At 45.8% G+C, this 15,775-nt stretch overlaps 2 protein-coding genes across 2 annotated transcripts; both read left to right on the top strand.

Annotated features, from left to right (window-relative positions):
* Positions 1–10,219: 10,219 nt before the first annotated feature.
* On the top strand, positions 10,220–10,561 carry LOC105824205 (histone H2A-Bbd type 2/3-like). The gene has a single exon (XM_012661577.1). The coding sequence runs from the start codon at positions 10,220–10,222 to the stop codon at positions 10,559–10,561; it is 342 nt and encodes a 113-aa protein (XP_012517031.1).
* Positions 10,562–11,827: 1,266 nt separating this feature from the next.
* LOC105824223 (factor VIII intron 22 protein-like) lies at positions 11,828–13,241 on the top strand. Its single transcript, XM_012661596.1, has one exon. It carries the CDS (start codon positions 11,828–11,830, stop codon positions 12,944–12,946), a length of 1,119 nt encoding a protein of 372 aa, XP_012517050.1. The 3' UTR covers positions 12,947–13,241.
* The last annotated feature ends 2,534 nt before the right edge of the window (positions 13,242–15,775 follow it).

Raw genomic sequence — 15,775 nt, 5'->3', positions numbered from 1 at the left:
CCTTGGTGCCTCACAAGGGCTCCACAGTCGATGAAAGGATGGACTAGGGAAAAAAAATTTCCCACCGCCATGGGGAGATGACAAGGGAGTTTATCTCTTCATGGGTTCTGGTGGGAGAAAATAAAATGCTTCCCCTGATCACTTGCAACACTGGGGCTATTGTCATGCAGGTCTAGGGTTGGAATAAATGTATCTTGTTTAGCCCAGGAAATCCCCAAGCTCACAAATTAACACAAAGAAGATACCAGCCAGTGATACTTCTAGGTCTCCTGGTGGAAGTAAACAGACAACCTCTCTGGAGAGACACTCCCCCAATTTAGACTTCACAGGAATCCCACAGATTGTTCCTGCTTGACAAATCCCTAAACTCACAAACAAAATTAAAGAACACATGAGGAAAAAAAATATTCTGTGATTGAGCATCAGCAAACGCAATCATGAACAGGATTAGACCACCAAAAACTTCAAATAATAGAACCAACAGAAAGTATAAAATAAGTTTGTGTAAGATATTTAGAAAAAAATAAGGACTCCAAACACATGAGAAAAGATCAAGATTCTATGGGAAAAGAAGAGGCTGGTTTGTTAAAAGAACCAAATAGAACTTCTAAAAATGAAAAAGATAATATTTCCAGTGACATCAAATGTTCAGAGGATGGGTTTAAAAGTAGATTCATCTTAACTGGAAGATATAGCCAAGGAAATTATTCAGAAGGCAGTAAGTAGAGAGAGAAAATATATAAAAGCTTAAGAAATATGAGGGAGATGGATGCAAAGGCCCCAAACATATCTAATAGGAATGACAGAATTGGACAATAAGGAGAATAGGGGTAAACCAATATTCAAGGGGATACTGGCTGGAAACATTCCAGATTTGTAAATAGGTATGATTCTTTATATTCTAAAAGCACAAGCCACAACCAGAATCATGGGGAAACTGCAGGCCAAAAAAGACAAGGGGAAGATCTTAAAAGCAACTAGAAAGAAAAGACATGGTACTATCAAAGGAATAAGAAACTGACAGCAGACTTCTCAACAGCCACAGTAAAAATGGAATCATATCACTAATGCATTCATGGGAGGGGGGTGAATGTTACCAGGAATGTCATACCCAGCTAAGCTATAATTCAAGAATGAGAGTGAAGTAAAGACATTATTGAACAAGAATTGAGAGGGTTGACCACTCAAAAACCCTCACTGAAAGAACAACTCAGAGAGGTTCTTCCTTAAAAGTAAATTGAACAAAGAAGAAAGAAGTAAGATGCAACAGAAGAATGTTGAACAAAAGAACTAGTAACTGTGGCCATGAGTCTGAAAAGAAAATAGACTGCATAAAACAGTATAACTGGCCAAGTTATAACTAAATATTGGGCAAAATTGACTTGTAAGACAAGGTCCTTGTATTGTTTGGGGTGAAATTAGAGATAATTAACTTAAGATTTGATAAAATGAAGTGTTCATTATAAAAATTATGAGGACCTCAATAATTTCAGATCCATTCGTGTGGATTCACATCCGTCAGAAATCTTATCTAAAACTAATTAATGCCAAATTAACCAGGATATATCCCAGGGGCAAAAATAACCCTTCAAAATGAAATAAGAGATTTCTTTGTAAAAGATGGTAGAATGAAGAAAGATCAAAGAATCTCCTTTCTCCTATCATACTTAATAAATAAATTAAAAATGGCAAAAACCAGAATGAGGAGGAGAGAAGAAGAATAAGGAGGAGGAAGGAAGGAGGAAGGAAGGAAGGAAAAAGAAAAGAAAACAAAGAGCATGATAGTATACAAAAGACAAATGTTAACAGAAAAACCAAGCTCCAAAATATTTTAAAACAGTTTATTCTGAGCCAATATGGATATCCATGGCCCAGGGAAACACAGTCTCAAGAGGTCCTGAGAAAGTGTGAAAAGTGTGCCTGAGGTGGTTGGGTTACAGTTTGGTTTTATACATTTCAGGGAGAAAGGGATTGCAGGTAAAATCATAAATTGATAACATGGGAAGTATACATTGGTTTGGCCAGAAAAGGTAGGACATCTCAAAGCAGGGGTTTACAAGTCATAGGTGAGTTTAGGGATTCTTTAGTTGTCAGTTGGCTGAAAGAGTTAAGCTTTTTCTAAAAACTTGGAGTCATTAGAAAGGAATGTTTAAGTTAAGATAAAGGGGATTTGTTATCTGTTATATGATGCCATGGTAGAGTTAGGGTGGAAAGTTAGCCACCATATACTGGGTTGAAAAGACCTGGTTAGCAAGACCGATGGCCTGCAGGCCTGACTTAACCCTTGCCTTACATAGACTTAGGTCTTGTTTATAATTTGGTATACTATTGTCACAAAGAGACTGTTTTGTCAGTCTTATGATCTCTATTTTAACATTAATATGTGTCAGTTGTTGTGTCTAAACTCCAAAAGAGTATAATGAGGCATGTCTGATCCCCCCATCATGGCTGGGAACTCAGTTTTTATGGTTTTTCTGCCACCCACCCCAGCCAAGAGGGGGTCCAGGGGGTCCATTCGGTCAGAAGGGGAGCTTAGGATTTTATTTTTAGTTTATGTAGATGACCATCGCAGACTGGAAGAATGCATAAAATGAGGAACAGGTGCAACTAACTCCATGAGTTCTCCAAACCATAGTAAAATTAAGAATATGATTTCAACACAACAAAGTTTCAAGGACAAGATGATTGGCAACCAAATATGATGAAAAAGGAGATTACCAAGCTAAGAAAACAAACCAAGAACCCAAAGAACCATTTGGTGGATCAAATAAGTAAATTCAGAAGAGCAAGACATGAAAGAGACATGCATATAAATTGAAACGAGCATGGAGGAAGGACTTTAGATGATTACACTAATGTTGATCCAACATTAAGATAATTTACATGCCTTAAGTAAGGAGCCTAATAAACAGAATAGAAAAATACCCACAGATGCAATATGCAAGAAGTTTCCAGAAATAAAGGAAGAATTGAATGTGCTCCTCATGAGAACATAGTCTTTACCAGGAAAAATCGATGCAGGACAATCAATATTGGGATATATTCTAGCTGTGTTACGATACTTCAAGAAAAATCAAAGCATTCTTTAGGCACCTAGGCGCGCGCGCGCGCACACACACACACACACACACACACACACACACACACATACTCAAATCAATCACTTACGAGGGAACAAATTTGTTCCATTTAAATATAGAAGTAAAATGTAAGTCTCCAGAATGTTTCTGGTCCTGGGTGAGATGAAGCACACACACTCTACTGGATGCTGCTATAAAACGTGGACACAGCACATGGGGCAGCTATATGAGGACTCTGAACAGTAAATAGAAGCAAGCAGACTGGCGAAGAAGATCACAATTTGAAGCACCACTGAAATAGCAATGAATTTGCCATTTTCCCCCCTTCAGTATCCTTGGCTCAATGTAGTCTGAAACTTAGAAGTGGGCAATGGTGTGGACAGAGAGCACTCTAGGTCTGACCTGAGAAGTGGGAAAATGGAATAGTAACTCTCAGATATAGTGAAGGAAATCCCCAGTTTTTCTTCTTTTCTCCGTACTCTCATGTTCCGGCCCACTGACAATCCTGTGGTAGCAGTGGTGGTGACAGAAGCAGTGACAGTGGCAGCTGCCAGGGGGCTTCAGGTGCTTAAAACTCAGAAGGAAGGTAAACTTCCTCTTTGATTGTGGGAGCTGTGGTCCCAAGAGGGTGGAGGCAAGTGCCCATGATTTCTTTTTTCCCTCTTGGTTTTCCTGCTGCATGACTCCAGAAGAAGGCAAAGGCACAGGAAGTGTGTGACAGAGAAGAGCAAAAAAAGCTACAGCTTTCTAGCTAGAAGTTTGAAAAGGGGAATCTCAGGGAGCCAGAAAGTGCTTGGAGGTTGTAGAGAGGGAGGTGCTTGGGAAAGTAAGCCCATGAATCTGTGTATGAACTTCTGGGCTCACCTCAAGCTGCATGTGCATGGATGTGATCCTATACACCATACAAAGGACTTTGAGAATTGAACTAAGGGATATAGACCTTGTCATCTCCCATAATGATGATCATGCTTAACAGAACCAAATATCACTGCAGAGGCTTTGAAAATGGAACTGACATTAAAATAACTGTACAGAACATGTGGCCCAAACCCAAATGAGTGGGGAAAAAATGAACAGAGCGCCGGGGACCTGTGGGGATATGACAAAAGAGCTAACTTTTGTGTCATCAGAGTACCAGAAGGAAGGGAGAAAGGGGTTGGGGATGAAAAAGTATTCAAAGAAATAATGGCTGAAAAAATTCTAAATGTGGCAAAAGACATAAACCTGCAGATTTAAGAAGCCGAATGAACCCAAAACAGACTAATCTTAAAGAAATTTATACCAAGATACATTACAGCCACACTTCTGAAAACTAAAGGCCTACAAAAAGTCTTAAAAGCAGGGAGAGAGAAAGGACACCTTACCTATATGGGAAAATCGATTAGAATGACAGTATATTTCTCATTAGAAACCCTGGGGGCCAGAGGAAGTGGCACAACACTTAAGTGGTGAGAGAAAAGAACCAGAATCCTCTCTACAAAGTGAAATTATCCTTCAGGAATGCAGGGGAAATCAAAACATACTCAGCTGAAGAAAAAGTAAGATAATTCATTGCCATCAGTCCTACCTTATCTGTACCCTTAGAGAAGTTTTCTATATGAGAATCCACTAGGCATGTGGAAAACCTTGGCAGAGTATGACGTGCTCACCAATTGCCTCTGATGTGGACATTTATCATGCTGCCTGATATTGGGGAGATATGTCTCAGAATCCTCCACGAGCACCTAGTACACGTCTGGTCTGGTCTCTGCCTCCAACCCCTCCACTGAAATTGCTCTTGCCGACGCCCCCAGCAACACTCACATTGCCTAATTCACTTAATATGTTTTAATGCTTATCATTCTGGAACTCAGCAAGTGTTTCTGAGTTTGTCACTCCTTGCTCAGTTCTCCTGCTGGCTTCCTTCTGAACCTTTGCCCTCTTCTCCTTCTGATTTGATTCTCTCCCAGTGCAGCCCCCACCCCAACCCCCATCTTCTTTTTCCCTATGCAGACACTCCTCTAGTCTCTTTGTGAGAATGTTCTTCTTTTGCCTACCCCTTAAAAGAAGTTGTCCTTGGTCCCCTTATATATTCTTTCTGTGTACTCTCCCTGCATGGTCTCAGCTACATCCATGGCCTCAAGACCTATGCTGTGACCCACAAATCTATAGTTTCAGTACTGACTTCACTCTTGAACTCCCAAGCCACATATCCTTCATCTCCATCTGGATATCTCAGAGGCATCTAAAATTTCACGTACTCCAAACTGAACTCATCTTCCTACCAATACCCACACTTTCTCCTTCATCCCATATGTCCAGTAATGGCTCCAAAGTCTGTAGTCACCTCATTCTACCCTTGTGGAGTCATGCCAGAGCCCTTTATCTTCCCCCTCAACACCTTCTCCCCTGCCAACCAACACTCTATTTTTCCACTTGGCTAACTTCTACTCATTCTTCAAGTTTCAGCTTGGACACCATTTCTCCAGGAACATTTTCCCAACCCCAAAAGTCTGTGTAAGGTACTCCTCCTATGTGTTCCTACAGCACTGTCTTGGACCATTTGTGTTGCAATAAAGGAATACCTGAGGCTGGGCAATTTATAAAGAAAAGCGGTCTATTTGGCTCACGGTTCTGCAGGCTGTACAAGAAACGTGGCACTGGCATTTGCTCAGCTTCTGGTGAGGGCTTCAGACTGCTTCCACTCATGGTGGAAGGTGAAGGGGAGATGGAATGTGCAGAGATCATATGGCGAGAGAGGAAGCAAGAGAGAGAAGGGGGGAGGGTGCCACACTGTTTTTAACAACCAGCTCTCCCGGGAACTAACAGAGTGAGAACTTGCTCATCACCATCAGGAGGGCACCAAGCCATTCATGAGAGATGCGCCCCCATGACCCAGACACCTCCCATTAGGCCCCACCTCCAACATTGTGGATCAAATTTCAACATGAGATTTGGAGGGGTCAGACAAACCAAACTATAGCAAGCACCTTGAACTTCACCTCTCATAGCACTTATGAAAGTATAGTGTTGTAATTGTCTGGTTCCTTGTCTGTATCTTCCACCAGACTGTATGAAAGGACCTGATCTATATTGATGACTGGTATTGCTTCATTGTCTAACACAGGGCCTGGCACATAGTAGGCACTCAATAAATATTTGTTGAAGGAATGAGCAAATGAATTATCGCATCTCTAGGTAGGCTCACCACTATGAGAAATATATAGTTAGTGCCTGTTATGTGCCATTTTACTACCCAAACCTTTTATTGAATCTGTCCCCATGTCTTACCTACCAATGCCATTGTCTTAGTTGAGATATCTATCATTTCTTGAGTGGTATACTGCAGCAGCTTTCTGACTTCAACATCAGTCCTCTCTGCTCTATTCTCCACACAGCTGCCAGTATGATCCTTCTTGAAGCAAATCAGCTCATGTCACTCTCGAGCTGAAAGACCACAGTGAGTTCACTCTAGCCTACAGGGTATTCTAAAACCTGAGCATAGCATAATAGAACCCCCATGTCTTGACTCCTGCCTACCTCTTACCCAGCCACATCAACCACCACTACCCCACCAGCACCTTACTCTCCAGCCTTAATGAACTAATTGCCCTCCCCAATGCCTTAGCTTCTCATCATGCTATAGATTCCTTCACACAAACATTGCCCCCAAGAAGCTTGCCTGATTCACTCCTATTCTTTTGACAAAATATTTATTGACCTCTCATTATATACCATAACTGAGTGGGATTTATCCCACAAATGTGAGGTTGTTTCAACATGTGAAAATGAATTTATGTAACATACCATATTAACAGAATGTGGGTGGGGGGGCACTCATGATCATTTTTAATCATACAGAGAAAAACAGCATTTGACAAAACCCAACACCCTTTCATGAAAATAAATTCAACAAACTAGGAATAGAAGGGAACTTCTTCAACCTGATAAAGAGCATCTATGATAAACCCAGAGATAACATCACACTTAATGGTGAAAGACTGGGTGATTTCCCTCTAGGATGAGGAACAAGACAAGGATGTCTTCTTTTGGTGCTTCTAATTCAACATTGTACTCAAAGTTCTATTCATGGCAATTAGTCAAGGAAAAGAAAGAAAAGGCATCCAGATTGGAAAGGAACAAGTAAAACCATCGCTATTCATAAATGGCATGTTCTTAGATACCCACCTCATCCCTATTTGAATATGCAGTAAATGAGCTCAGCAAAGTTGTAGGATCCAAGATCAATGTGCAACAATCAGTTGTATTTCTATACACTAGCAGTGAAAATACACTAACAACCTGAAAACAAGATTAAGAAAATGATTACTTTTACAATAGCATCAAAAAGAATAAAATACTGAGGAATAAATTCAACAAAAGGTGTGAAAGACATGTGCTCTGAAAATGACAATACATTGATGGAATAAATCAAAGAAGAACTAAATAAATGGGAAGGCATTCCTTGTTAATGGATTGGAACACTTAATATTGAGAAGATGGCCGTAACTTCTAAGACGATATACAGATTGAGGGCGATGCCTGTTAGAATGCAACCTGCCTTCTTTGTAAAAATTGTCAAGCTGATCCTAAAATTCATATGGAAGTGCAAGGGACCCAGATAGCCAAAACGATCTCAAAGAAATAAGAACAAAGTTGGAGGACACACACTTCCCAATTTCAAAACTTACTACACATAAATGCACATATCAGAACAACATCTATTGGATGCTGGGGAAGGGGGAGGGTGGTGGGTGGAGGGGGGAAGAGGGAGGGGGGAGGGGTATGTGCATACACAAGGAGGGCAATGCGCACTATCCGAAGGATGGACATATTTAAAACACGGACTTCGGTGGGGGGGGGAACCAAGGGCAACACACCTAACCTAATCATCTGTACCACGGGAAGGGCGGCGGGAGGAGGGAGGAGGGGACGGGTATTTGTATACACAAGGAGTGCAATGCGCACTACCCGAAGGATGGACATATTTGAAACTCGGACTTAGGGGCAAGTGGGGGGCAAGTGCAACAAACGTAACCTAAACATCTCTTCCCTCAAAAAAAAAAAAAAAAAAAAAAAAACTTACTACAAAGCTACAGTAATCCATAAAGTACAGTACTGGCATCATGATAGGTATATTAGGTCAATGTTATACAACTTGGAGCCAGAAATAAACCCATATATTTATGTATAGTTGATTTTCAATAAGCGTGCCAATACCATTCAATGGGGAAAAGAAAAATCCCTTCAATGAACAGTGCTGGGACAACTGGATAGCCACATGCAAAAGAATGAACCTGGATCTCTATCTAACACCATGTTAAAAAAATAAACTCAAAATGGACCACAGATCTAAATGTAAGGGCTGAAACTATAAAACTCTCAGAAGAAAAGATAGATGTAAATCTCTATGACCTTGGGTTAGGCAGCAGTTCCTTCAATATGACACCAAAAACACAGCTACAAAAGATTTTTCTTTTGACAAATTGGACTACATCCAAATTAAAATCTTTTGTGCAACAAAGGACTCTATCCAGAAAGTGAAAGGACAACCCACAGAATGAGAGAAACATTTGAAAATCACTTATCTGGTAAGGGTCTATTTTCCAGAATATATAAAGAAGTCCACAGCAAAGAGACAATCAATCCAATTAAATGATGGGCCAAGGACTTGAATAGATGTTCCTCCAAAGCAGATGTACAAAGGGCCAAGAAGCACATGAAAAGATGTCTTGGACCATTTTATGACACTGTAACTGAATACCTGAGACTGGGTAATTTATAAAGAAAAGAAATTTATTTCCTGCAGTTCTGGAGGCTAGGAAGTCCAAGAGCAGGGCACCGGCATCTGGTGAGGGCCTTCTTGCTGTGTCATAACCTGGCAGAGGGCATCACATGGTGAGAGGGCAAGAGCGTGTGTATCAGTTCAGGTCTCTCTTCCTCTTTTCATAAAGCCACCAGTCCCAAATCCTAGTTTTCTCCCAAAGGCCGCACCTCCAATGAACATCTGAATTTTGGGATTAAGTTTCCAACACATAAAACTCAGGGGGTACATTCAAACCATAGCAACACCATTATCCATTTGGGAAATGCAAATCAAAACCACCATGAGATAGCACTTCACACCCACGAGGGTGGCTATTATAAACAAAAGAAAATGAAGTAAACAGAAAACAAGTTGTGTTGAGGATGTGGAAAAATCTGGACCCTCATACACTGCTGTTGGGAATGCAAAAGGGTACAGCTCCTGTGGAAATCAGTTTGCTGGTTCCTCAATAAGTTGAACATAGAATTACAAAATGGCCCAGCAGTTTGATTCCTAGATGCAGACTCAAAATAATTGAAAACAGGTGTTCAAACAAAAAGTCGTACAGGAATGTTCATGGCAGCACTAATCACAATAGCCAAAAGGTGGAAATTACCTAACTGCCCATCGACTGATGAGTGGATAAACAAAATGTGGTCTGTTCATACAACGGAATGCACATGGATGAACCATAATGAAAATATTATGCTAAGTGAAAGCAGCCAGACACAAAAGGCCATGCGTTTATTGTATGATTCCATCTATAGGAAATCTCCACAATATGCAAACATCCACAGACAGAAAGCAGATTATCAGTTGTCAGGGACTATGGGGAGTGTGGGGTGGTGGCAGTGGCGGTGGTGGTGGCATGCGTGTGGGTGCGTGCGTACGTGGGAGGTGGTGCGGGGTATGGGGAGTGACTGCTTAGTGGGTACAGGGGTTTCTTCTGGGGGTGGCGAAAATGTTTTGCAACTAGATGGTCGTGATGGCTGCACAACATTGTGAATGTACTTAATGGCACTGAGTCGAACCCACCCTTCCCCACCCCTCCATCTTTTGCACCATGTTCCCATCCAGTAGGAAGCGAGAGTTCCCGCAAGGAGAGGGTCCAGGGGCGAGGGTGAGCAGCACCCTCCCACCCCACAGCCTGCCATTTCTAAGCCCAGGCCTGCTGCCCACGGGCCACCTGGAAGGCAATGACGCCACCGGGTGTGCATGTCGCGCAGCCAGCTCTCCGACCAATGAGGGACTGGTCCATGGTCGTTAGGATACAGAGTACTGGACCGAGGACCAGCATCTTGAGAGGCATCGCGTTGAGCTAGGCCGGGCGGAGATATCGCACGCAAAGTCCAGCATGCCGGGCATGCAGAGCCCTCGAGGGTCGTCCTGTCGTCAGAGCCAGACCCACTCTCGCACAGCCAGAGCCGAGCTGGCATTCTCAGTGAGCCACATGGAGCGCCTTCTGCGGGACGGCCACTACGCCCAGCGGCTGAGCTCCTCTGCACTAGTTTTCCTAGCTGCCATAGTCCAGTACCTGACGTCCAAGGTCCTGGAGCTGGCGGGCAACGAGGCCCAGAACAGTGGCAGGAGGCGCATCACCCAGGAGCAGGTGGACATGGCCGTCCACAACAACGCGCTGCTCAGCGGCTTCTTCGGGACCACGACGATCTCCCAGGTTGCCCTTGCGCAGGAGTAGCTGCTGACAGCTGGCTCCTGGGCCTCAGCCGTCCTTCCCTCCACCCGTCTGCCACCCACCCAGAGCCAAACTCGCCCCTCTCTCTGGCCCACCCAGGGCAACCCCGCCTGCCCTGGGCCTTCAGCAAGTTCTGTCAATAAAGTGTTTAAAGAAACCCATAGGCCTGCTTGAGTCACTTTCCGTCGGAGGGGGTTATGAGACATTCATAGCAGGAGGGAGGGAAGGGTAGGCGGTGGGGGTCTGGAGGTGGGGTGTGGTGGGGTGGGAGTCAGGGATGCCATAGAGGAGCAGAGACATCCATAGCCAGAGGGAGGGAAGGGCAGGTGGTCGGGTCTCTGGGTGGGGTGTGGTAGGGTGGCAGTCAGGGATGTTACAGTGGAGCAGAGACATCTATAGCCAGAGGGAGGGAAAGGCAGGCGGTGGGGGTATCTGGATGTGGTCGGGTAGGGTTATGGATGGCACAGTCAGTGGTGCAGAGATATCTGTAGCGGGAGGGAGGGAGGGACAGGCGGTAGGGGTCTCTCGGTGGGGTGGTGTGCGAGTCAGGGATGGCACAGAGGAGCAGTTTCTCCCTGTGACAGTGCAGGGGATGGCCCTGGGTGGGAAGGGCTGGCTGGGGTGGGGGCACAGAAGCCTCCCGCATCGGCTCTGAGCAAGTCAGGGCCTGCCTGGTGAATTCCCCAGAGTCATGAGGTTCTCTGGGGTGCAGCTCAAGACCATGACTGCGGTGTCATCTAAAGGCAGCCAGGGTTGGGGTGCAGAGGTGGACGAAGAGGTCGGCATGGGCTCCAATGGGGCAGGGACTTTGGGCGGGAAGAGAGGAGTGACGAGCGGAGCAGCCCAGAAATATACAAACACGGAATGAGGGTCACGTAGGGTCACAAGTGTAGCTTTGGTCCTGTCCAAATGGAGATGCTATGGGACGCCCTTAGCAACCAAGAGAGACAAGCTGTAACCTGGCAACATCTGGCGCCAGGCCCGGCCCCGCCCGCCTGCGCAGGGCCCTGGATTTGATTTGTGTACAGAGCAGGCCTCCGGCCAGGCTCCGCCCCAAGACCCTTGATTTGCATACGCCACTTGCAGCCGGGCCAGGCACCGCCTCCGATCCCGCTCTTTGCGTATCATCAGGGCAACTGGGCTGGCCAGGACTCCCGAACGCACTCGGGCTCCCCAGGGAGACGCAGGGCACGTCGCGGAGCCCCACCGGTGGCGCCGCCACGTCCACTGGCTGCGTCAGCGCGCCCGGAAGAGCTTGGGACGGCCAACATGGCGGCGGCCGCGGCCGGTCTGAGCGGCAGCGCGGGACCCGGTCCCGAGGCCGGGGACTTCCTGGCCCGGTACCGGATGGTGTCGAACAAGCTGAAGAAGCGGTTCCTGCGGAAGCCGAACGTGGCGGAGGCTAGCGAGCAGTTCGGGCAGCTGGGCCGCGAGCTGCGCGCCCAGGAATGCCTGCCATACGCGGCCTGGTGCCAGCTGGCGGTGGCGCGCTGCCAGCAGGCGCTTTTCCACGGGCCCGGGGAGGCGCTGGCCCTTACCGAGGCCGCGCGCCTCTTCCTACGGCAGGAGCGCGACGCGCGCCAGCGCCTGGTGTGCCCCGCCGCCCACGGGGAGCCGCTGCAGGCCGCTGCCAGCGCCCTGGGCGCCGCCGTGCGCCTGCACCTCGAGCTGGGCCACCCGGCCGCCGCCGCTGCCCTCTGCCTCGAGCTGGCCGCCGCCCTGCGCGACTTGGGTCATCCGGCCGCCGCTGCCGGCCACTTCCAGCGCGCCGCCCAGCTCCAGCTGCCCCAGCTGCCCCTGGCCGCGCTGCAGGCGCTCGGCGAGTCCGCCTCCTGCCAGCTGCTGGCGCGCGACTACAACAGCGCCTTGGCGGTCTTCACGCGCATGCAGCACCTGGCACGGGATCACGGCGGCCATCCCGTGCACCCGCCGCCGCCACCGCTGCCGCCGCCACCGGGGCCCCAGCCTGGACCCGGCGCGATACCCGCCTTGCCGGCCGCGCTGCTTCCTCCCAACGACGGCTCTAAGGCTCCTTCTCCCGCAGCCCTGGGCGCCTTCTCAGACGTCCTGGTCCGCTGCGAGGTGTCTCGCGTGCTACTGCTGCTGCTCCTGCAACCACCGCCCGCCAAGCTGCTGCCGGAGCATGCCCAGACCCTGGAGAAGTACTCCTGGGAGGCTTTTGACAGCCACGGGCAGGAAAGCAGTGGGCAGCTTCCCGAGGAGCTCTTTCTACTGCTCCAGTCCCTGGTCATGGCTACCCACGAAAAGGACACGGAAGCCATCAAGTCGCTGCAGGTGGACATGTGGCCACTGTTGACTGCTGAGCAGAACCACCTCCTTCACCTCGTTCTGCAAGAAGCCATCTCCCCCTCGGGACAGGGGATCTGATGATAAATCACAGTAACCAAATGACTTCGTGCCTGCTATCAAACCTCACACATCCACCTTTGCATTTCGGGAGAAAGAAGATACATTGTTTCTGGTTCTACGTTTTATGTTACCCCTGTTGCCACCGTAGGAATGTAGTTGACTGAAAGTTACCTGTATCCCAAACGCTTATTTCCATAATAGTGGGAGAAAAACATTTCGATACAATCAGAGTAGAGGACAGGGTTCTGTTCCAAAAAACTGCAACGTAAAAATGAGAATCCCTTTAATCTCCTTCCTCCTCTTCTCCCACCCAGCGCCACCTCCCACCTCCATCTTTGTTTCCTAGTGATGATTTCATTTTGCACGGCTCCGTCTAAATTCCTGAGCTATGTGATTTCATCGTGACACTCATTGCTTAGACACTAGTATCTCTGTGTCTTTGTGATCACCAGATCGCTCCCTTGACTCACCCGCACTATACCGACGCATGGGAGTCATTTTATTCCTTACAACTTTGTTGTTGCTGCAACAAAGGATTAGCTTTATCCTAATCCAGGATAAAGCTCTTCTAGTACCCTTCACCTGTGGTTTAGATGGACCCCATCTGTACAATGTGACTATCTCATCTACTTGTCAGGAGGCAAAAGGCAGCACCGGATAGTTCTCTTTCAGCTCCAGGATGTAGTCATTCATTTCAAATTTACAGTAGCCCTAGTATGTGGGCTATAGGGGAGCAATAAGACTATAGCGGCCATCTGTGAGGCAGTCCTTATTCAGATCCCTGCAATGCAAGTGTGTCCAGTGCAACAGTTCCAGTGTCAGTGTATCTATTTGCATTGGAATTTACAGTTCTGACTCTATTCCAAGAGGTATCTGGAATCTACATTGCAACTTTTATTTAACTCAAATATTTAAATCAGAGCATGGCTCTTTGGTATAGTGTGATCATGTGAATGCAAGGCAGTGTCCTCCTTGTTCCCCAACAGCAGGAGGGTGTTCCATTTTAAAACACTAAGTTTCCAAGGCTTTTTGATCCAAATGTTACATGAAAACCAACTTAGGTGTTTTCTTATCGATTGAGTTATTTTTACACTTTTGACAGTGATCATACGAACTCTTCAGAATATAACCGCTTTCTCAAACATTCAAATTTGGGAAAGTGCATCCTTTAGACAGAATTGTACACAATAACTAATCTTTGGGGCTACTGAGGACATGGGGGTGGGGGAAGTGATGTTTTTGTCTTGTGTTTTTGTTGCTGTTGTTTGGAGAGTGGGGGAGAGGTGTGTAGGGTCGTCACTGTGAGTTAAGTGCCTCGAAATCGGTGAGCCTTTCAGGGTATTCTTTCAGCTTCTAGTTCTACTTCGACGAGGTAGAAGTGATGGGACACGCAGGAGCAGCCCATTTGAGACAGATCCAGCCACCATTCATCTGCTCCCACTCGGCTGCCAGGAAGGGTCCTATGGAGCCCTAAAAGCCTACCCCAACTTATTGCAAAAGTGGTAAGGGCACATGCTCCTTTAGTCTTTGGCTTTTTTTTTTTTTCCTTTCCTGGTATGCTCCTCTCAACCTGGGCTGCGGGACCGGCCAGATGCCTTATTCTCTTATGGCAAAATATTGTCGAGGTGTTATGCAGCATGACTTGCGATTATTTCTTGGGTTTGGGCTTAAGGAGAAGCCTCCTTAGGCCTCTGTGTCAGGGAGGTGAGGGGAGGGATAACCAGAGAGTCAGGTATTGGGTATATAGGCATAATTCTAGGAAACACTAAAACTCCTTGTTTTCCATTTGCCATTGGCTCATTTATGTATCTCACACAGAAACTTAACAGCAGGCATAACCGGGCCAAGGCCAGATTTCAGCATTTCTGACAGAGTTCTCTTGTTCTCTTATATCCCTCTAATACCAACATTAACATTGATTTCTAATATATCAAAGACAAATATTTTTAAAGGACATGATTAGCTTTCTTTTTAACTTGAAAACAGAGGGGGAAAGGTCCTTATCATTTAAATGTTCATGGACAATTCCAAATTCACATTCAAAATATTTTAAACTGTTGAACATGGTGGCAGTGATCCTTGAAGGGTGTTGGGGTTCCCCTTCTCCCCGTTATGAGGTGCTCCTATAATGAGAAATATTGCTTATGAAAGAATATTTTGTATGTGGATGGTACAAAGACATTTGAGAACCATGATGTTGGAGGAAGATGATCAAGACTGAAATTAGTCAATTTAGGCAAGCTCTGGGACACAAAGGGTTCCGGTAGTAAGGATTAATGTTAACTGTCTAGGTATCTCTACTGCCATTAGAATGGACCAGGAGTCCAGTTTGTGGAGTTTCTGTAGAGGGACAGAGAGATAGAAATATGTTAGTCTTTACAGGCCACAGGTGGTCTCTGTCGCATACTCTTCGTTTGTTTGTTTTTGTAATCCTTTAAACATGTAACAACCATTCGTAACTCACAGTCCACACAAAAGCAGACTGCAGGCCAAATTCTTGGGCTATAGTTTGCCCATTCCTGTATCAGAACTCAATGACTGTTTGCTAATGGAATAAACCTCATGAGAATGGTTAATAAATGATAAGTAAGTTATCCTTATCACTGAAAAACAAAGTTCGAAAATAAATGAACTAGGAATTCAACTCTAGATTCTAGGAAACAAACAAACAAACCAAAAGAAAGTAAAGGAGAATTCTTAAAGGTTTGAACAGAAATTAATGAATTAGAAAACAGCTCTTTCAAAACCATGTATGATTTTAAAACCAAGAGTTGATTCTTTGAGAAACCAATAGAATAGACAACACTTGCCAACTCTGATAAAGAGGGAGAAAGACATGTATGTGTG

Source organism: Propithecus coquereli, unplaced genomic scaffold (assembly GCF_000956105.1).
Source record: "Propithecus coquereli isolate 6110/MARCELLA unplaced genomic scaffold, Pcoq_1.0 Scaffold720, whole genome shotgun sequence".
Lineage (NCBI taxonomy): Eukaryota > Metazoa > Chordata > Mammalia > Primates > Indriidae > Propithecus > Propithecus coquereli.
This window is presented reverse-complemented; position numbering and strand designations above follow the sequence as displayed.

Bases quoted from the DNA above. Each gene is read 5' to 3' on its own strand.
- LOC105824223 (XM_012661596.1), top strand. From the start codon at position 11,828: ATGGCGGCGGCCGCGGCCGGTCTGAGCGGCAGCGCGGGACCCGGTCCC.
- LOC105824205 (XM_012661577.1), top strand. From the start codon at position 10,220: ATGCCGGGCATGCAGAGCCCTCGAGGGTCGTCCTGTCGTCAGAGCCAG.